This window comes from Notechis scutatus, chromosome 3 (genome assembly GCF_049901735.1).
Source record: "Notechis scutatus isolate UNSWTSFEM ecotype Mainland chromosome 3, rNotScu1.2, whole genome shotgun sequence".
Classification (NCBI taxonomy): domain Eukaryota; kingdom Metazoa; phylum Chordata; class Lepidosauria; order Squamata; family Elapidae; genus Notechis; species Notechis scutatus.
The window spans coordinates 69,266,978-69,290,785 of record NC_142011.1 but is presented as its reverse complement, the minus strand read 5'-3'; the positions used below and the strand labels follow the sequence as shown (position 1 = coordinate 69,290,785).

Genomic DNA, 23,808 nt, shown 5'->3' with positions numbered 1-23,808 from the left:
AGTATTAAAGCAATTGTTTGTAACAGCATTACTGAATAATGTAATTCAATAGTTTAACTGAGGAAGTTTGGCAACTTAATATAGTGCTTTGTGCTTTGGTAAGAAAAACAAATGCAAAGCATGCATATGCTCTTAGTAAAATTAGTGCACATAATATATTTTTGTAACAGTTACTTACTAAACTCTTCATAAGTTTTGAAAATGTCTTCAACCAAGTAATGTATTTCTTTAAGTAACTGGAAAGTTTTTTTAGCTGCAGATCTTCTTCAGATGTTTTTTCAAATATTGAAAAAGAAGTTGTACAGACCAGGAGGAAAGCCAACATTGTGACAATGTAAGACAAAAGAAGGCCATCCTTTAATAGAAGAGGAAGCATGCTGTAAAGGGAAACATGAATTACTGTGAAATCTAGCAAGGTTATACAAGCCAAAAAAATTACAATGTAAAATAAATCTTAAAATGTCTTTTCAAAGTACGAAGAATTGTTTAGAAATAACATTCAAACTCACCTGAAAGTTGAAACTAGAAGAAACCATGTAGATATAAAAGGAATTTCATGTATAACTAAGCAAACTGGTCTAAGGGGAAAACAGAAATATAAGCTCAAAAGCATTGTTTAAGAAACATAATAATTTTTTAGCTGCTGCTTCCTTGATAATCATAAAAGAATATTAGGACAACAAAATAAATGGATTAACGCTCCAAATAATGGATCTTTCTATGGGAGTAAGCAATACTTCATGTCCTTGATACCTCTGCAATAAAAGAATCTCCCTGCATGATCATTGCTAATCAGCTACAACTTCAATGCATACTCAGTATTCTGGGACCTAAGAAAAGTCCATGATTTCACTTTCCAGATTCTATTAGAATGGGAGAGCAGAATTTCACGGATACACAACTCACATGTTATACAAATGTACTGGTCCTTGTGTAGGAGCTTGGATCTTATTTTAGAATCTTTTTGTCAGCACTACAGTTTTTCTCACACATATTTCCAAGTACCAATTTTTATAGAATAATTAAAGTATTTTAATATAAAATATTACTTACACCGAAACAAGAAGAACAGATTTTTCATGCGCTTGGAATGAGAAGAGAAAGAAAGACAATGAACAGCAAACCTTTGAAAAAGAAAATTAAGAATGTTAAAAGCAGACAAGATCTGCTTTTACTTTATTGACAGGTCTATGTAGAGCATTTTTGTGCTATTAATCATGGCCAATCAGTTCCACACTTTTATTACCAAAAGCTTTTATTTATATCACAAAATATGGCTACATGGCCAAGGCTCACAATATGATAAAATGCTGTAAATTAGTTGCATGTCCACTTGGATAGCTTTATTAGCTGATTAGTTGTTGATGAGAGCATGAACCATCTACCAGGGAAGTGACTCACCAGGGCATCTAAACAAATTGACATAACTGTCAAATCACTGATATAAAACTTAAGCGATCTAGACAAATTGAGAAGGATTTAAAATAGGCTTCTGGTATGGTAGAGTTGTACTTTCTCTCTGGTCTGAAGTACTAAATTTGACTGATAAGTTTTATGATCAGTTTTTATTATACCTTTATGTTTTTCAGTGTTCTGACAAATATTGCAGGTAGCAGTCCAATGTCAAAGACCACTAACAGTGCAAGAGCCTATCATTTAGGGTCTATGACAATTTGGCATGGCTAACTCGTCATGGCCAACTTGCCACGGCCAACTTGCCATGGCAATCTCACCAGAGGACAACTCACTGCTGGACAAGAGTTACACTCATACCAAAGAAATGGTGGAATAGAATCATTAAAGAAAGGATGCAAAAGGGGGGACAGAATGAAATGTGAATGACAGAAATTCAAATAATTTTTATTTATTTAAAATAATTAAATAGAATTATAAAATTGTCCTGCAGCGAGTTTTCCTGCAGTGAGTTGTCTGTGGCAAGCTGTCCTGCAGCAAGTTGGCCATGATGAGTTGGTTGTGGAAAGTTGTCCCATTCCTCTCATTTAAACAGGTTATTCATTAGCTATGTTTACTGTTCAATGAGATATTGTGTGAATGAGGCTAACATGGATAATTTTATTGCCAAGTAACTCCATGGACATTATAAACAGACTACTATAATAATGTTTATGGAGTAAAATATTTCCCAACTTTTTGTGCATGAGGTTGATGACAGATTAGAGACCATAGTTGAAGATCCTTAAAGAATTGATGGAAAATAGCTAGCTCCAACAGAAGAGAATATGTGTGGTTCACAGGATTGAATGGTGGAGTTCTTGATGCTCTCTGATCTTGGTTTGCTTCAGGATAATTCTTTAGCCAACTAGGTAACTTCATCACTACCATCATTTGCCATGATCATGATATTACCTAGGTGGGTAATGAAATGTTTGCAAGTAAACAACCAAACTCAGAGAGCATCAAGGACTCCACAAATCAATCTCTCATAAGCTGCCTTATAGGATATTTAAAAAACTTGATAAATCTTTAAAAATGGACAAGTTACTATAAGATGATAGACAAAGCATTATAAAAGATAGATTTCGGGTATTTCTCCAACTCAGGATTTTTTTTACCAAAATAACCTGTAAAAACCCTTCCACTTTATGATGATTCCCAATACTACAGTATAATTTGCATTTTTGCTAAATAAATATTTCATTCCAGAATTGTTTTTATCAATTTTACTATGTTACTTTCCTTCAATAATGGAAAATTAGAAGAATTCTTGGCAAAAGAAAAAAAAAGAACAAAATATGGAGTTATAAGTTGCCACTGATGGCCTCCTTTGGAAAGAAATGTTTAATTTATTTTATTTTGTTTATTAAATTCCTACCTCACCTTTATTACTTTTTAGGTAACCCAAGGCAGTGAGCACCCATATTACACATAGATAATACTCCTTATTCTTCTATTTTCCCCACCACACATCCTGTGAGTTGGGTTGGGCCGAGAGAGAGAGAGATTAACCTAAGGTCAGGACTAGAACTCATGGTTTCTTGGTTTCTAGGCCAACACTTAACCACCACACACACACACACACACACACGCACACACACGCACACACACAAACACACACACAGAATAAAGGAAGCACGCAGAACATAATTTCTTAAATTCTTTCCAATTCCTAATCTCCATCTAGATCACATGAGTTAAGAATGGAGAAGTCAGCAGCATTTTGCCCAACTGATTGTTTTATAGGGGATCACTGATTGGAATTGGTCTTTTTTCCTTCTCTACAACCTTATCAACCATAATAGAGATAAAGAAAAGAGATTATTACATGTTACAAAACTATGACTTTTTATGTTTAAATATGTGTTATTATATACTTACCAAGCCATATTTAAATCCTCTGAGCGAAGGTTGCAGAGTCAGTTTTATGCAACTGGGAAGTACAGTCAGGAATGTTAAAGCAAAACTAAAAATAAAGTAATAATATCATATTAAAACCATTGATTTCAATAACCAGATTAATTCTGAATCAAGAATCAGATGAGAATTGGTATTGCTCAGTTTTAATAAGATTCCTTTCATAATGATGATGATGTTATTGATTCAGCTAAGTCCGACTCAATCACAAATGAACAAACCAGCAAGCAGAGAACAGCTCCACAAAATGTTGAAATAACCTTTTTTATTAAGGCCGTTCGACTATATAATTCTTTATAGTTCTATATAACATAAATAATTCTAAATCTAAATAATTCTAAATTATTTATGTTCTTTGAAATGCATCTTTTGCTAAAACGGTAACAGGAAACTGCTTGGGGAATTTGATAATTACATACCTTAATTTAAGTTGTGTTTCTCTTGTCAGGATTGTCTTTATTTTGAAAAGAATGCTTAAAGAGCACCAAATATTGGCTACTTTATCCTGAAAATATATTTAATGTATTGCATTATTTTGAAGGTAAAGCATAATTTTATATACATGGAATGGAAGAAATCATCTACATGAAATTAAACGTATCTGTGTAGCCTAAAATCATAGATTTTTGAGGAGACCACAGACTGTCAATGCTACAAAACTACCTATAACTATGTATTATCTACTTTTTAAAAAGCAACATGAAACATTTTTTCAAATGTGAAGCCATACTACATTCTGCCACATTCTCTTACTAGTACATATTTAGCACCACTTGCTAACTGCCAGCAATGATAGAGTTAACCCCTAATAAATCACGAAGTCTAAAGACATTAGCAGTTGTGCTAGGATCACTTTCCAAATTAAATTTGTAACCACACAGCTAGCATACTCATGAAACTCATCCCTAAACAGCTGCTTGAATCACAACTGTGTAGACATAACAGCAAGAAAGCTACTACAAACAACCGAACAATCTCCTTGTTCTCTTACAAGAATACAGAATGCACACTGCAAATTTGCTGAAGGTGACAAGTGCTTGGCAGCACCACCAACATATAAGGTGCTAGCTTAATAGCCATTGAAGTTTTATAATTATCAGCACTGAAGACATGTCTGTAAATGGGAATCAATTCAAAGAACCTGTCATAGGCACCCCAGGATAAACTTATTGTGCATTGCTTAGTAGACAGTTTCTTAGTTTACTGAGATTAATATCCCAATCAGCCACTCCTGTGCCAGCTCTAAAAATCTTAACACTAAATAAACTGTGTGAAGTTTTTAAATCATACAGACCCATTTCATTAAAATCTACAATGTGTTTCTTTTGCTTTTAAAACATAAAGTGAGATTAACAATCAGAAAAACAAACTTCTTGACAGTCCTTTGGTTTATGAATTTCTATTCTTCATGTCACATTTCTATTTCTATTTCATCGTATAACATTTCAGTTAGTATATGACTGGGGAATAAGATCCTAAGTGTTTCTTATGATGTGCCAACACCATTGCTGTACTTAATGATTTTCAGATGTGAGTCTGCTGCAAAGTATATATCACTGTTTCTCTGTCTGGTGCAAACAAATTAATAAAAATAATACCAGTAATAAAACCATCCAGTTTATGGTCAACATCTTAAGGATTTACCTCAGGCAAGCAAACTATAAATTTTCCACCAGGACAAATTAAAACCATGCAAACTTGAGCATTAACCCAATGTCTTGGAAGATTAAAAAGAAAAAGAAACATTAATTTTTTTCCATATTGAATTATTTTTTAAAAACCTCTAGATTGTGCAAGGACATTGTTTATTATTGTGGAATATATTTGAAAAATGTATGCCTGAACTATAGATCTGACGATGGGATTAATTCTATTTGTATAATATCCTAGAAGATGCCAGCTGAGCTTGGGGTTAAATGCTGGATTAAATAACTGGCAAGAAATGACAGTCAGAGAAGCCAGATCATATTACTAGCCTTCTGGTGTATCTTCCACATGAAATCCCTAAGGGTCAAAGTGAAGGTTTCTCAAGGGAGCTAAAAATATAAAACATTTACAAGATGCTTGGGAGGGGGAACATGAGGCATACCTCAAACAAACCTCGATCTACTGGAAAGAGCCTTCTGAGCACTTGCAAAATTTGTTCAATGTCTGTACAAAATGGGAGCCAGCAGATCGCAAAAGAAAGAATGACAATAAAAGACAGTTTCATCAACAACCATAACCTGTTAAGAAAAAAAAAATCAAACCTCAAAGAAAGATAATTTTTATGTACAGTACTTTCAAACTTAAGTTTCCTTTTCCAAGTAGGAAATCTGTTAGAAAAGTTAAAACTGTTAAATATACTGTTTATATGTTTATATATTTATACTGTTTATGTAAATAAAACTGTTAAATATCCCTGCCACCCTCAAGAAGAAGAAAAAACATTCTAAACTCTTATCTTCTAAATATGGGTGTACATTTGTGACCTGTGCTTAACTAATGACAGGTGTTGAAGAGAAAAGATAGTTGTGTGTATTTTGATACACTGTAGACACTCTTAAAACTATTTAGTATGTTATTTAATGACTTAGGAGAAACATGCTTCTCTGGGGGAAGGGGGATGATAATGACACGAATCCCTATTGCAAAAGCTAATCAAGAAATGAATGACATGCACAAATTCCCAAGGCAAAACAGCCTAAGTGCATTCCAGGACTATTTTCTGGATGTCAGCTTGTACAGATACTCACCCTTTGCCCATCAGGCCTTTCTTGAAGCACTTTCCTAGTAAGTAGCAGAAGAAGGGCAAAGCGTGGTAGAGCTCCATTTGTTTGTAGTTTATAGCAAAACAAAATGCTGCGGAACCCAAAAGGTCAAAGTCGTAAGATAGAAACAGCACTCCCCACAAAGCAAGACCAAGACTCACGGAATTATATATGTTTGTTCTGTTAAGGACAACAATGTGTATAGAGCTTGCTAATAAAGAATATGTAACTTTTACAGGATTCTGTTGGTTGTCCACTGCCACTAAAACCTACTTGACGAAATGAGATGGCATGAAAAGAATATTTATGTCTTAAAATAATAAAATGGGGCAGAAAAATGTACTTTTCACTCTAGTTGTGCCACATACTGCTTTGACTTCCCTCGCCCGTCCCACTTTCTTACCCACACAGCAACAGACTTATTCCACGATATCCACGCATTACAAAAAATCGTCTTCACAGAACAAAAAAAAGATACTGAAAATGTCCATAGTCAATCAGAATTAGACCAGGATAAAGCAATGTGCAGAGAGCACTAGAAATCTGAGAACAACAACAACAAAAATAAAATCAATAGTACAGGTAAAATGTGAATATTCATTTTCTTTAGAAAGATTATACTGGAACTGTCAACCCATTGAACTTCTTCCATCTAAAAAGATGCAAACAAAGAAGTGTTAAATCTATTGCAATGGATAGTATTTTGTTTTTTATTGTTTTTCAAAAGTATAACTCAATTACCCCACATTTTTTAATGTTTGTTTATTAAATTTATATTCCAACCTTTGTTCACAAACTCAAAGCGCTTCTGACTCCCATTTCCCCCCAACTATTGTGTAAGGCAGGTTGGAACAAGAGAGTGGTGGTCCCAAAGTCAGCCAGTGAGCTTCAGAAACATAAAATGATCACGACACACAGACATTTTATTACAACAAGAGCTGAGATTTGCTTGGCCCAAGGAATTACAAGTTATCTGATAGAAACACCCACTAAACAAGAATGACATATCTCCTTGATGATTTTATCTATTAAATCATTCACAACTGCTCTGAATTGGATGCTACATGGACAGAGATCTCATGAGATGACAAAGATAGTGTCTTGTAATGGTACCTGGGAGGTTTTTGAGCCAGTGATTCACAAAGAAATAGATAAGGTTCTCTGTAGGCTTACCACTGCCATTTTTGGACTTGACCCCCGGCCCTATTAGCTAGTTAAAACAGGATATCTTTGAGATTACCTATCCCATATAAAACTTCTACTGCCAGGAATATTATTATATCCTCCCCAGGGGTGGGCTGCTGGGGGTTCGCAGGGGTTCGTGAGAGGCCCTAGCTAAGATTCTGTGCAGTTTGGAGAACCCCCAAATCCCACTCCTGGCTGGCTCCCCCCCAAACCACCACCCCTCCCAGGAGTCTCCACGCAGCCTGTTTTGGATACAGGTAAGTGCGGGGTGCGTGTGGAGGCTCAGGGAGGGCGAAAAACGGGCCTCCCGGAAATTCAGAAAGGTTGGAAATGGGCCCGTTTCCGGCTTCCAGAGAGCTTTCAGAGGCCGGGGAGGGCAAAAACACCCCTTTGCCATGGTGCAGGAGGCCAACTAGGCCACGCCCAGCATAGTCATGCCCACCCAGCAACCAGGCAGAAATTTTTGAAGCCAACCCCTGATCCTCCCCCTATGTTCTGCACAACAACAACCCTGTGAGGTAGGATGGACTGAAAGAGTGTGACTGGCTCAAAGTCATCTAACTGGCTTTCACTGCAAAGGTGGGACTAGAACTCACTGTCTCCCACTTCCAAGCCTGGTACTTTAACCACTAGACCAAATTGGCTCTATTTTATAATCATGCTATATATTTTAATTGTAAACCTTGTTTATTTTACATAAATAGATCAACATGTATTTGTTTATTGTGAAACACTGTAATAAACACTGTTAAATTAATGTTTTTAATCATAATTGGACTAATATTTTTTATCTGATTATTCACTACATTCCTTACTTTTTCAGATAGAAACATTGTTTTTGTTGCAAAGAAAATATACTAACCTTCTTTTTTATCGATATCTCTTTTAAATAACAGCAGTATAAGAATACTGCAGGAATATAAACTAGCATATCAGCAACAAGAACTGCAAGACAAAAAAATTATATGCAACAATCAAACCAATATTTTTCATAACTCCAATTCTGCTTTTCCTTAATTGTTATCATTATGAATCATCTACGGATTTTCCCTTCATACTTTTCCCCTGCATGTTATAGCTCAGGAACCTGATCAAACTGGCAACATCCACAGCTAGAAGATTGCCACTTTCCTCTTTTTTACTGAAAAAAAACCAACCTAATAAACATTCCATTCCATTGAAATGATCTAATCAAGATCAAACCACCATGGCCAAAATGAGGAAGGCTTATCTTCTGCCCAAATTTCATACACACCTAGATGACTGTAATATGTGCAAACATGGCTGTTTCTGTATGTGTTTGCATGTATGTGTGCCTATGTGCATACAATGAAAGAGAAGGCACTACTAATACTTAAAATGCTAGGAAAAACAACAAAAAACACCATTGTGTGTTTGGTAGGGCCTCTGGAACATGGAGACCACTGGAGTGCTTGATGGGATTGTTCTTGTAAGGGCTCCTCTTCCCAATTAATGATTCTGGGTGGCTGCTTGGTTTAATGAAGAACTAAGGGAAATGAAATGACTAAAACGACACCCGCAAGTAGTGGTCACAGAAAATCCAGAAATGCATCAGACCAGGTATTGATAAAGGTTCATTTTTAAGCTGCACGTCAGTGGCAAGAGAAGCATAACATGATTTCTCTGCACTTAACTGCATTCGCAGATTTTCTCCTAGCAGCCTCAGTCAGAGGTTTTTAGGGAAATATGGGTGGGTTAAGATACCCACAGGCTCAGTGAATGGTTTTGTGGTTTTCTGGGCAGATAATATTGCTCATATGGGCTAGATACCAGTTAGACAGAACCCAACACAGTGAGCAAATCTGAATCCCGTACTGTTATCTGGGATTATTTTGAGATTACTTTCAATGAAGTGAGCACATTTTACTGGTATCTCAAAGAGGGGAGCATGTTGTTCTAGGTCTTTTAGGATCTTTTATTGGTGTTTGATATCATACATCATTGTATTCTGTTGGGCTGCCTGAAAGAATTGGGAAGTTGTAGGCTATCAAAGTATCTGGAGACTATCAAAATCTGGACTATTTTATTTCCAGAAGGATCTATTTTGAAGGAGGTGTTTAGAATTCATTTATTGTTCTGTATTTATTTTGTTGGAATCTATCCAGAGTTCTCTGATTGGGGTAGGCTATAAAAATAGAAAATACAATAACAAAAATTCATAACAAAAGATATCAAAACAAAACAAAACAGCAGAAGCTGATATTACCCCAATGAAACTGTTGACTAGTTTCTAACACACACACAGACACAGACACAGACACACACACACACACACAGAGAGAGAGAGAGAGAAGTACAAGTGGTATGTGGGACAGAGGTTCATTTTCATAATGACTTTCATAATTTGATTATTTGATCGTTAGATTATTCCACTATATCAGCCACTTGAGTATGTACACTTCATTTGTCATATAATGATTATAAAATTATTGTAAACACAAGGTTTAATTTTTTAAAAAATATATTTTATAATGCCAAACTATGACATGAGTGATTTTTTCAAAACATTAGGGTTTTTTCAGTATATATACTCACTAGAGGGAGAATTTGCTAAAATGGATAAATGGTTAACATTTAACATTATTGAATTCTGCAACCCTGATAACACTCATTTAATGACTATTGTTAAAAAATGTCTATCCATTTGTTTGGTTTATACATCAATGATTTATCAGGCGTGTTGACTTGAGCATTATTAAAGACTATTTCAAGGGTAATTTGGTTCTAGTGATTTTTAAAATGCAGTCAATTACTAAAGACCAGATGGAAAGGTTTGTGGCCAGCATAAGAGGTGAGGCGGAGGAGTGTCTAATTCTGCCCAAGTTAATCAGCAATAAGAAGAAACCAACATTAAGATTTTTTTTGCACAACTCTATTCATTCCTGAAGAATGAATAACACAAACTAATTAATTGTTTATGATGCTTAATAAAGAAGTCATATGACATTGCTGGGTTTGTTTTTCTTTCATTACTAACCACTATATTAATATCAATTAATGTGTTTATGAAAACAATAATCATTTTGATTTCATTGTAAAAGTAATCACTACTAAATGTTATGATTCTGTATAGAATACTAGCAGTTTTTAAATGGCTGGGAAAAGCTATTACAGAATAAAAAAATAATTGTTATTCAGTAAGAAGCATTTAATCTTGTATTTGAATATTAGCATCCATTTCAGTTGCACCCTAAAAATATAGGCTGGGTCCAAATTAGTCAAATTCTGAACACTTCCAGCTCTACTGCAAGAAGAGCACTGGACAAGCAATCCAACTGTCTGTTTGTTCTTCCTTTGCTGTTGCAATCCTCCAAGTCACCAAATCACTGACAATAACATTTCAGGAAGTGTGGAGGGTAACGTCTACTCCAGTGATAGCCAACCTTAGCAACTTTAAGACCCATGGCTTCAACTCCAACCTGGACAGCAGGGGAATTTGGGAGGTCTGCCATAGTTGAACACTCCTGGTCTAGTCTATCAAAGTTTTGTCTAGTATTTCCATAAAAACTGAAAACACTTGAAGGAAGAAGAAGCACTATATTATATATACTATATATATGAAATTAGAATTAGTTAAAGGTTCTATTTCATTTAGCATTGTAATTATCTTGTAAATATCATAGATAATTATTGACATGAACTTCAGTGTTATCAAAAATTTAGTTTTATTTAATAGAGGACAATATGCCATTATTTATTGATCTTTTTGTATTTCTAATATTCTAATATTTCTAGCATATTAGATGAAGCAGATTTGATTGTACAGTATAATGTAAAATAAAGTAACTGCTACTATATATAATCGTGTGTATCTCAAAAATATTTAAAAATATTTACTGTTAGCCACATATTAAAATAGTTTGAATAATTGAAAACCATTGAAAACCAGATTTATTGCTAATTATTCAACATTTAAATGACATTTAAATACTGAATAATGAGCAATTAAAATTACTTGTTACATTAGTCAAAACTGGATAAAGTCAAGTACATAGTTACCACAAGAAGTTCCACAATATGGAGAATATTGAAAAGTCCAATATCTTTTTCTCACTCAGTATAATTAGTTTTAAAACTGAATCTAGGAAAATTCCTCTATTCATCTTGTGTAATAAAAAACTGTTAGTATTATCTGTGGCAAGTTATTCAGAATCCTGTAATGTAGCTCCTTACCTTGAACAATCCCTTTCATTATAGTATTTTGTTAGTAGAAAGCTGTATAAATATTAGCAGAGTGATGCCATTAAAGATTATAATTACTTCTATCAAACTCTGCAAACTCCTCTTATAAGGAGTATCTCCAAATACATAATGCAGGATCAGATAAAATGCCTTGTATAGTTACATTGGGGGTGAAATTCCTACCTGATGCACGCATAAATAACTTGTGTGATTGGCTCTCATACCCACGAGATGTGTGTAGAGTAATCCAACTGGGATTTATTAACTTTGCCCTAAAATGTTACAAATAAGAAAAAACAGAGAATTCTCTTAGGTACATATTTATAAGATTTATAATATGACAAATTAATCTAAATTTGCAATAACTGTTCATTTAATGGTACTTAATCATCAAACGTAAAAAAAACTCTCGTAGTTTTTCTTTTGAATGTTGTAAACATATTCTTCAGATTTTTAACAGTATAAACAAGGTAGCAGAGACCATTCTGAATAATATTCTTTACCTTAAATGAATTTACAAGAATTCTTTACTTTTAGTCCAGTTTCTGAAAACTAAAAGCAATAATAAAACACTGTTGATAATTTCAACATATCTATCCAGTGGATTTTTTAAAGACAAAAATTAGCTATGTTGACCACAGAAAAAAGGAAAACTGTAATAACAGTATTATAAAGTCAGTTCAGGGTAATAAAATAGCATAGAGCCGTGATGGCAAACCTATGCCACGTGTGCCAGAGGTGGCACGCAGAGCCATTTGTGCCGGCATGCGAGTCACAGGCAAACTTACCTCACTGCACATGCACACGCCTCCCAGCTGATTTTTGGCTGGTTTGAGGCCTCCCAGGCTTGAGGAAAGCCTCTGCAGCTTGAAAAATAGGCCCATTTCATTACTTCCTGTATTTCCGAAAATACCGGAAGTGACAAAACAGGCCCTGCACGAAGCAGTGCAGGTAAGGGGGCGGGGGATTGTGTGTGCATGCGCAGGGAGTGTGGGGGGCGTGCGCATTGCCTTCTGGGTGCTGGCACGTGAGTGCGCATGTGCAAGCGCGCACACAATTTTTGGCACAGGAGCCCAAAAAGGTTAGCCACCACTGGCATAGAGTTTTCTAGATCTACACAGAGCTTTTGTTAGCTAGTTGTATTTCTTTTATAAAAGTAAAAAAGGAAATTGTACCCATTAATTTGTTTGTTATAATTTTGTAAAGAATAGAATAGACAACCTAATGTCCTCTTGATATTTTAATTTCAGTCCCTGTCACCACAAGGCAGTGTAGCCATCTACAATAGAACAGCAGTTTTAAACATCTAGAGAGATTGTCCATTTCTGAGACAGAATATAACAAATAAAGTCTAAAGTCTCTTCTGTTCTTCAGCACAAGATTTCTGTCATTTTTAAACTTTAAAGTAATATCTCTTCAAAGCTGCTTCTCAATTGGTCTCTGCAAACTAGAAACATGGGTACATATTGATTACTGTGAACAAATGTTCTTTATCTTGCTACCGATTAAAACAGAGAAGTTCCATTTAAAGCCTATCCTTATTATCATGATAATGATACTAATTATTTATCAAACTTGGGCACCACCCAACTCTCAACACCTCTGGGTAGCTTGTGATGGTGGATTGTATGATCACAGCTGTAAAATATTTCAGCATCTTAATGAAAAATGACGTGGCCATTTATAATAATATAAAATCCAATAAGATACATGTATTTATATTAGGGGTTGCCAACCTTTTGGACCTCAGGGACCACCAAACTCATAATTTTAAATCCCGCGGACCAGGGACCCTGGAAAATCCCCCCAAAAATCTGCAGGAAAATTCCCCACTCTGTTTTCCTACCAATCGATCATTCTTTATTTGGGATTGCAGGATACTGTCTCCAGCGGGGAGGAGAGAAAGACTTTTGGCATCATGCAAGGAAAGCAGCAGAACCAGCAGAAGTCGTTCTTTCTCTCCCCCAAATTCTGCCAGAATGAGTCTTTGCCAGCGCAGCCTCTTGGAGCAGGATGCCTTGCAGGTCCCAAAGACTCATTTCTGGCGGAGTTTACGGGAGAGAAAGACTTTTGCTGCTTTCCTTACGTGCAGCCAAAAGCAGAAGAAAAAGAAGCGGAAAGAAGCAGCCTGGTGGCCAGGTGAGGCGAGTGGGGCAAGTTTCCCCCTCCGCCCTTTCCCCTCACTACCTTGTGTTGTTCACAATGCAAGTGATGCAAGCCTTGTGTTCCTGCGGGCCATGTGGGTGGCGCAGCCTTGTGTTCCTGCGCAGCCTGGATTAATTGCTTTAGGACTAATGTGTGTTTGTTAGTGTCTCAATAAGCCTTGGTCAGAACACAATGTGAATGCCTTAACTAATATATTATATAATAAATTGTACGGAGATGGGCGACTTGCAACTTACAATTGCTTCCTGCACCCAAAGCATGGTCTCTAGAATTCTTCAAAGTATCTGGAATGTTGGGGAAATATGGAGGATTTATATTGAAGGGCTTTCCCCAATTTAGAGGGGGAACAAAAGGAACAAATAGGCATCAAGTCCCTGCAACTACAAATATGGAAATAATTTCTTGATGTGACCCCAATCCAATGATCCAGGAATTCAAACATTGTATATAACATCCATATCCAATCATTTTCCTTATTCTCCATCACATTAAAAAAAAATCTTATTAGGAATGTTAATTTCTGAATATACCACAGAACACTTATGGATATAAGTTCTGAATTAGTGTACTTTTTTTAAAGAATTATTTTAATCAATTGGCTACATAATAATTAACTTACACATAAGCACACAGAAGACTGTGATAAGCAGTAAGAGGTGGGTAGTCAAGGCCCCAATATTGTAAATTATTGTCACTGGTGTTAAAGTACCTGAAAGATAAAGTAAAATAAATAAATATAATATGTTTGGCATATTTTAGGGACAATATCTCTTTTATTTTCTTATATAAAGCTGAAGCTATTTTGTGACAGCTTCTGAGAAAGCAAGCTTTTTTCTTCCCCCAAATCATCTTTGGACAGTTTTCTGAATAAGTGTTTCTTAAATAATAGTCTTCAGAATGATGATGGAAATAAAATTTGTTTTTTATATTAATTATACATAATAGTACAAGATGCCATTGTGGCTTTAAAATCTTCAATATAGTTATAAGATTTCACAGGGGTTTTCTAGTCTTCAATATAGGTTTTCCTATATTTAGGAAAAACCAAGATCTAATTCTCTTACTTTCATTGGAAAAAACACACAAACATCTGAGATAAAAAGGAATGATTGACTGCTTTTGTCAGTACACAAACTGGTGCCGTTAGAAGAAAAAACTTCTCTATGTCAAACATGTTCAGATGGTACTCTTGTCTTATAGAAGGATGAGCTTTTGAAAACTAATTGCACCTTAACAAAATGTAAAAAAATTGTTGACTCTACAGAATTTGAACACAATAAGTGACAAGCATCACGAACCTGCTCAAGACTTATCAATAGTAACAAATTCAACTGGTTCTGTAAATCCTCTAGAGAACAATACAAAAGTGCACAGGCAAAGAATGTTCATTTGGGGTGAGCCTTCTGTATTGCACCATTGAGTGAAGAGTAACCAGAATTTAGACACATCTTCAAGTTGAAAGACTTCAGAAGATTTTATGCAATGAAAATAAAAATTACAAAAATAAGATATCAGAACCTTTAAATTTGTGTGAAACAGAATGATTAGTATTTTATAATTGCCAGGGGCAAGTTCTTAGTTTTTCCAGTCTATCCAGTCAAATGCAGCCAGTTTCTGACATTTATTGCAATAAATGATATTTCTTGAATACCTTATAAGCAGCCTGAAGTATCTTATGAACAATTCATGATAAATCATATTTCTTAAAGCTGCATCTCTACCCTTTTATCCCACTATTTAAATTTTCTCACACTGGGACAGTTTTAACTTCTTCATTACAGTATTAATATTCTGCATTTTACTTGTTAATATCTCATTTATTCATCCAGCATTGCCCTCTAATTCAGTCTTAAACTCCATTAGAAAAGGTTCGTGCATACTGATGAAGAGAAGGCTAAGAAATTCCATATTTCTAACTAGCAATAAGGAAGAAAAGATGCTGTCAAGATTGTCTTTGATAAATATATGCATGGACTCCAAAGCAAGATAGGGAAGGCAGAAAGATTTAAATTCATGCCTCTGGCTCAGGAAAACCACATATAGGAAAACTACATACAAATCATATTTCTAGTTTATTGCCCACCTTTTTAATATACTTTGCTTCTGAACAAAGGAGGCAAACGTGAAGTACATGCAATATCACTTGAGTATATATGCATAGTGTTGTCACTGTAGCCTCTTCAAAGGCAAAGACTTTCTAGAAATACCAAGTTGCACGTATTATAATGAATCACAAAATATTTGATGCTGTTGTAAAACAAAGCTAATATAATTGCTGCCAAATATACTTTTGATACTACTATACCCTATTATTCAGCAATACATGAAGGAAAATTCTAATTACCCAAGAGTAAACTAGTGGAAAGGATTCAATAATTGTAATTATACGTTTTGATGGCAGCTAAGTGCACTTTCACTGACTCTTATTCTCTTACTTGTAAATTATACAGATTACAGATTAACAGATACTTATTAATCTTTTGGAACTAAACAATTTTTTTTCTCTCTCCTATCACTTCATCAAACCCAATTTGCCCATAATTTAAATATATTATTTATTATTAAGTATAAATAGAATTTACACAAATCATTTCCCTTTATTCTATATTGAAGCCTTATACTGAGACAATATTAGCTCAGCTTTTAGACTGTGTGCTCTAGTAAGGAACACATCCCAAATTTATTAGTACTATCTTTTGTTTTAACCATGGGAGGAAATGTTGAGTCTGAATCTTCAGAAATTAAAATAATACATTTAATAAACATTAGTCTTTAGAATATTAAAGCAATACATTTAACAAACATCAGGGCTGTGCACATTTTGAAAATTTCATGTGCATGCAGCCTCTTTTTGCCATTCATTAAAACAGCCCAGCTTTCTTTAGAATTTTGTGCGGGCCTGAAAAAGGCATATTTGCTTTAGAAGAACTGAATTGTTAGTGTTATCCTGACTCTTAAGCACCTTCAACTTTGAAATAGAAGTTTGAAAAAAGAGGGGCTACTGGCTGTGACTGCATTCCTGCAATGTCCAAAACGCGGCACCTTTCAACCAGTGGTGGGATTCAATTTTTTTTACTATCGGTTCTGTGGGCGTGGCTTGGTGGGCGTGGCAGGGGAAGGATGCTATAAAATCTCCAGTCAAAGTGGTATTTGCCAGTTCTCCAAACTACTCAAAATTTCTACTACTGGTTCTCCAGAACTGGCCAGAACCTGCTAAATACCACCTCTGCTTTCAACTCATTTGCAAAACAGGCATACCTTAATAAGGCAGAGTGGGGGAAGGACAGAACTTCTATATCACGGTCTCTTTTTTTCTTTTTGAATACTTTATTACATCTGGAAGATGAGAAAAACTTGACTTTCTCCTTCAGGCAGATTCTTCTATTAGCATACCCTCCCAATCATTATCTGTCCTGAATCATAATCTTCCCTCATCCATGATATGTTGAGATAAAAGAGAAATACTAGATTACTAGTTTTTCCTAACTAAAGCTTCAATGCTTCATCTTTCTCTCTGGTGCTTTGCTCATCCAATGGGTAAACAGGAATGTAATACACTTATCATTTTTCTCTTCTTTTCGGATTCCAATCAAACTAGGTTTCTTAAAGAGAAGCAACAGCACAGAAGAGGCCTGTACATCTATTCAAAGGCAGAGCATAAGACATCAGATATAAAACCAAAGATGAGAAACCAATGCTTTTCTACTTCAACTCCATATTTTAGAAATGGAATTTCTAAACTATGTTTCTATAATACTTGCAAATCAATTTAATAGTTTAATTAATCTGCCTAACCATTATAGATATAGATACTTGATATGATTACAATGACATCTTTTGAGATAAATCTGAACAGACATAATGTAGTATAATGGGTCTGAAAAATAATTACATTCCTATAATACTATTTGGGATATCGTGTTGAACAAAAGTTATCTTATTTCTATATAATTATGTACAAATCTATATGGTCCAGCTAAGATTTTTCCCCCATAACCTATGGGCGCTCCTTATATAAATTGAAATAAAGACATACCAGTGTTTGACTGGCAGATTATAAGTAATTTCTTGCCAGTGTCTTTGAGCTTCATAGTCTCCATACATAGGTGGTTTTCCTGCACCTAAAACACACAAGGAAGAAAAGATGAGAGATATGTTTGTGTGCTTATTTGTTAAACTACATGCTATCCATTGTTATGATTCTACTAGTATTTTTATTAAATGCTTGAGAAATGATGTTTTCTATTCTAAATGTGTGTCCCTGTTAAAGAGAAAATATTTCAAATCCTTTCAAATGCAAAAATGAAAACAATATTGGTATTCTGCTGTCTGAAACATACAATCATACATGATAGTATACATACAAAATCCATCTTTGGTGTTTCTTAATGCAGCACCCTGTCTCCTCATTTCAAAGACTTATCTGACCAATAGCATGCAATATATAGCTTGATCTTCTGATCTTCAAGAAAAAAAATTGGGGTGCTACAGGAACGCAAAAAGACAGCCCTATAATCTCTAATTGTAATTTTTGGACCTAATATCTGGTTTCCTCAAAAATATGGTCCCTGCTGCATACCTCCATTCATTTACTAATGTAAATGAAGGAGATAAGTCTCTTTTTTTTCTTTAAGCTTTATACAAAAAAAGTGTGTTCTTTACTATTGTAACATTTTATGCTTGAGTCAAATTCAGTTTGAAGTTGTACCAATTTTGTATGTAACAAACTAGGTTCCATTTTGCTCAATTCTACTTGCTATTCTCCCAGCCAGTACTGAATAGGCTTCTTTTTAAACAAGATATAAGATATATGAAACAGTATAATTGTTGCAGCATCCAAGTAAATATCTAATATATACAATTATTCATTTCTTGTCTACTGATTAATGAAACGACATATTTCAGCTAACAATTATAACTTTACACAAATCGAAAAGTTTCTTTTAAATCTAGGAAAGACTTTTATCATTTTTTAATATAATTTATCTTTTAATAGTTCATACATTCAAGAGAAGGGTAATATTTGTCCCTTTGCAACATGGGACAAGTTCCACAAGAAATGAACTTCTGGAGCAACTAAACATCATTATTGCCTGAGCATAGGCAGACAATTATTGCCTTGCCTTGCTTTTTGGTGAAGAATTGCTTTTAGTGCAGACAAACATATGCACATATAACTCTTTTGGGGTGGGGATTGGGAGAAAAAGCTGCCAATCAAAACATGTTAAAGTTATTATTAAACAGATGCAGATCTTCAAAATAGCATACCACTGTTACTTTATTATAAGTAACCCTAACCCAAAGTATAAAATACAAATTATAAAACCTCTCCCCGCCAAAATCAGTTAAATACCAGCATATTCTAGCCAGCTGCATTAAAAAAAAAAACAATGTGCAGACACAATAAACAGTGCTATTAACTTGTGCAGACCCAAGTGTCTGAACGAATGGTTGCAGGTTGAAGATTACTTGTACTATGCATTTGTTCATGCTAGATTTTATTAGTGAGTTACTTTAAGAATAATAGATTAATCTATTTTATTACAGATAGTTCTCATTTAGCGACTGTCTCATGCAGCTATTATATACCCTTGATTGAAGATTGATACACTCTTTCTTTATGGGATGGTCATCCTCTTCCACCAAGTGTGCAGCTTTCAGGAAGAAGTACATGGAGTGGTGAGGGAGGAAAGAGGCACCTGACTAGCCAGTTAGATCAGAAAAATCAACCCTGGTGATCAATACATGTCATAGTTAGAACACCCTCACATCTGCCTCATATAACAACTATTCACCATTACAATCTTGATAAAAAGGTGACCAATACTCACAGTCCTCATAATTCTATAAAGCAAAGGCAAGCTGAAGTAAGTTCATAAGCATAATCATTTAACTATTGACTATTTCACTAACAACCGAATAGCCAGTTCCAATTGTGGTAACTAAATAAGGACAAGGAAGAGATAACTTCAATAAGTCTTTTTATTTATTTTACTACTAGTCTGAGCATAAGAAATACACTGCTCAAAAAAAAATAAAGGGAACACAAAAATAAGACATCCTAGATCTGAATGAAATATTCTTATTAAATACTTTGTTCATTACATAGTTGAATGCGCTGACAACAAAATCACACAAAAATTATCAATGGAAATCAAATTTAGCAACCCATGGAGGTCTGGATTTGGAGTTACACTCAAAATTAAAGTGGAAAAAAACACTACAGGCTGATCCAACTTTGATGTAATGTCCTTAAAACAAGTCAAAATGAGGCTGAGTCGTGTGTGTGGCCTCCACGTGCCTGTATGACCTCCCTACAATGCCTTGGCATGCTCCTGATGAGGTGGCGGATGGTCTCCTGAGGGATCTCCTCCCACACCTGGACTAAAGCATCCCCCAACTCCTGGACAGTCTGTGGTGCAATGTGGCGTTGGTGGATGGAGCGAGACATGATGTCCCAGATGTGCTCAATTGGATTCAGGTCTGGGGAACGGGAGGGCCAGTCCATAGCATCAATGCCTTCATCTTGCAGGAACTGCTGACACACTCCAGCCACAAGGTCTAGCATTGTCTTGCATTAGGAGGAACCCAGGGCCAACCGCACCAGCATATGGTCTCACAAGGGATCTGAGGGTCTCATCTCGGTACCTAATGGAAGTCAGGCTACCTCTGGCGAGCACATGGAGGGCTGTGCGACCCCCTAAAGAAATGCCACCCCACACCATTACTGACCCACTGCCAAACTGGTCATGCTGGAGGAAGTTGCAGGCAGCAGAACATTCTCCATGGCTTCTCCAGAACTGTCACGTCTGTCACATGTGCTCAGTGTGAACCTGCTTTCATCTGTGAAGAGCACAGGGCGCCAGTGGTGAATTTGCCAATCTTGGTGTTCTCTGGCAAATGCCAAATGTCCTGCACGGTGTTGGGTTGTAAGCGCAACCCCCACCTGTGGACGTCGGGCCCTCATACCACCCTCATGGAGTCTGTTTCTGACCGTTTGAGCAGCCACGTGCACATTTGTGGCCCGCTGGAGGTCATTTTGCAGGGCTCTGGCAGTGCTCCTCCTGCCCCTCCTTGCACAAAGGCGGAGGTAGCGGTCCTGATGCTGGGTTTTTGCCCTCCTATGGCCTCCTTCACCTCTCCTGATGTACTGGTCTGTCTCCTGGTAGAGCCTCCATGCTCTGGACACTACACTGACAGACACAGCAAACCTTCTTGCCACAGCTCACATTGATGTGCCATCCTGGATAAGCTGCACTACCTGAGCCACTTGTGTGGGTTGTAGACTCTGTCTCATGCACCGCCAGCATTCAAAAGTGACCAAACCATCAGCCAGAAAGCATAGGAACTGAGAAGTGGTCTGTGGTCACCACCTGCAGAACCACTCTTTTATTGGGGATGTCTTGCTAACTGCCTATGCTTTCCACCTGTTGTCTATTCCAATTGCACAACAGCATGTGAAATTGATTGTCAATCAGTGTTGCTACCTTGGTGGACAGTTTGATTTCACAGAAGTGTGATTGACTTGGAGTTACATTGCGTTGTTTAAGTGTTCCCTTTATTTTTTTGAGCAGTGTATTTTTATTTAAGTATTTTAATATCACAACTTTCAGTTTTTATTCCAGAAATGTCTACTGTTGCAAGTCTTCATAATAACATTTCCTGTTTAAAAGATGATTACCATAAAATGGATAGTGTCTGAAGAACAGAAATATATTCAGGTGTTAAAAATATATGATTAGAATCAGTGGCGTATGAGAGAAGAGCTGCCTTTACTAAGCTCATATCCACTAGAAGAAGTGAGCAGGAAATTCTACCCTATAAGCATAGCATTCCAATGGTAGATTTAAAACTATGATCCAATAGGCTAAATATATTAAAATGAATTCTCCCCCCTCCCCCCGCCCTTCCTCCAATCTTTTCTTTTAGCATATAATCAATGGCAAAAATAGATTTATTGAATAAATAAGGTCAGCAAGTCTACGGAGATTATCAGTCATCCAGGTCATGATTATCCCAAAGGTGCTTTTTTAAGAGGCAACTGCACTTTCTGGTTATTCTTTGAAGATGTTTCACTTCTCATCCAAGAAGCTTCTTTTGGGACAAGGTCAGCAAGTATGAGCTTATTTTCTTCTTCACATTAATATCATTGAAATATGATTTCAATCATGTTAAAGATATATTAAAATAGTGGGGGGTGGGGGGGAAGAGGCAGAAGGCCATACAGTACTTGACCTCTCAACTGTATGCCTCCCAGACACAATTTAAAGTGTAGGTGAGATAAGACCAGCACAATAGTAAATCTGCTTTAATTTAAATTTAATTACATTAAATATTTCATTGTTGTATTTTTACATAAAACAGTTCAGCTAAGTGCTTCCTGGACTTAACCCTATGTAACTATTAACACAATAATGAAATATTAGTCTGTTCATATGAAGATCATTTTTAGATCAACTAAAAATGATCTAAGTTTTATAAGATGCTCAAATAATACAGCATTTGTTTATATCAAACAGATATTAAACATGAAATGCTCAGGATATAACTGAATAATATTGAAGAATGAGCAAAGATGAGATATATATTTTATTTCTATAATTTTGTTGATATTTGCAGTTCTATAAAAATACAAAATAGCTGTTCATATTTCATACATTTTGTACAACAATCCCATATTAAGAGTTCCCACTATCACAACCTGAACTTTTAAAGAAAATTATCTCCATACACTAGCTCAAATTTTGAATGTGTCTTACCTGAATAAGGACCAAGTGATACAGTCCAACGAACAATAAGTCCAAGTAACACAGTAATTGTGATTAAGCTCCATTTTTCCATAGCTGGTCTTCGGTCCAGACCTCGAAATAATAACAATAATATTACACACTGTTTTACATTAATTTAGTCCTAGTCTATTACCATAATAATACCATTTATCTATGATATGCACAACTCTGTTCCAAAAGGCAATGTGGGCTTTTTATAATATTATTATGGGGAAAATAAAATCAGTGAAAGGAAAGAGTGAATTCAGCACAGTATCAGAGGGCTATTCTGCAAAAGCCAGAAGTGCTATTGAATCATAGCAATAGCACTTAGACTAGATGATTATTCCTTTCTCTGCTCCTTTCCTTTCTCTTTCCTCTATCCTTTTCTTTCCTGATGCAAAATTGCCTAGTAAGAGCGTAGAGCCATTTCTGCTTTACCAGGCAGCCGACTGGGTTTCTCAGATTTAATTGCAAAGACACTTGACAGCCAGTCTATGGCATGTGGGAGCTACCACAGTCCAGAATAACTGGCTTCTGTAAGACTGAAATGGGCAGTGGGGATAGCAAATTTTGTGCTGAATTTAGTTATCTGCTGGCTCAAAAGCGGATGAATATCATTTTAACTGAGTCATAGAGAAAGGGCCATATTACACAGACTACCCAAAGTAATGGGTAGTGGACTATAGAAGGAACAGATCAGACATCCAGCCCTTGGTTATCCATGGAAACTGAGTGGAGCAAGTGGCCAGTTTTAAGTTTCTGGGTGTTACCATAAAAGAGCACCTGACCGGGGGTGCTCACATTGCAGGACTGGTCAAAAGGGCCCAGCAGAGATTATACTACCTGAGACTTCTCAGAAAGCAACAACTGAATGAAAAACTGCTGGTGACCTTCTACCGCTGCACCATAGAGTATCTTAACTTACTGCACCTCTGTATGGTTTGCCAATTGCACAGTGGCAGATAGGAAGGCACTCCAGAGGGTTAACGTCATTGCCCAGAAGATCACTGGTTGCCCTCTCCCCTCTTTGGAAGAGCTTTATAGCTCCCGCTGCCTTAAGAAAGTTCAAAACATTCTCAAAGGTCCATCTCATCCTGGGCACCCTTTTTTTTGAACTATTACCATCTGGCAGACAGTACAGAATAATAAAAACAAGGGCAAATAGGCTGAAAAACAGCTTCTATCCCAGGGTAGTAGCTCTTTTGAATTCTAATGTATAGTGCAGTGTTGGGGGTTTTCGGTTCAATGTGTGGAGAGTGAAGGATATGTGGTTGTGTTTATTTTCATGGTCATGATACGTACTGAAGATGGTGTTTGATTTCGTTGTACAAGGTGCAATGACAATAAAGTAAACTTAATGC

General features: G+C 35.9%; 1 protein-coding gene across 3 annotated transcripts in view; it reads right to left on the bottom strand.

Moving 5' to 3' along the window:
• ALG6 (ALG6 alpha-1,3-glucosyltransferase) overlaps positions 1-23,808 on the bottom strand; it is a 28,675-nt gene that overhangs the window by 2,654 nt on the left and 2,213 nt on the right. The window contains exons 1-14 of one of the 3 annotated variants that reach the window (XM_087960402.1): positions 17,713-17,797; positions 16,935-17,012; positions 15,760-15,873; positions 14,296-14,385; positions 11,694-11,782; positions 8,170-8,252; positions 6,601-6,665; positions 6,108-6,293; positions 5,462-5,597; positions 3,792-3,877; positions 3,337-3,421; positions 1,054-1,124; positions 510-578; positions 179-377 (exon numbers count right to left, since the gene is read on the bottom strand). In XM_087960402.1, the coding sequence (XP_087816528.1) occupies positions 179-377; positions 510-578; positions 1,054-1,124; positions 3,337-3,421; positions 3,792-3,877; positions 5,462-5,597; positions 6,108-6,293; positions 6,601-6,665; positions 8,170-8,252; positions 11,694-11,782; positions 14,296-14,385; positions 15,760-15,809 (1,209 nt within the window). In that variant the 5' untranslated portion in view covers positions 15,810-15,873; positions 16,935-17,012; positions 17,713-17,797. Of the gene's footprint in view, positions 1-178; positions 378-509; positions 579-1,053; positions 1,125-3,336; positions 3,422-3,791; positions 3,878-5,461; positions 5,598-6,107; positions 6,294-6,600; positions 6,666-8,169; positions 8,253-11,693; positions 11,783-14,295; positions 14,386-15,759; positions 15,874-16,934; positions 17,013-17,712; positions 17,798-22,435; positions 22,538-23,808 lie in introns of those variants that run through there. The other 2 variants (XM_087960401.1, XM_087960404.1) reach the window with 2 other exon arrangements.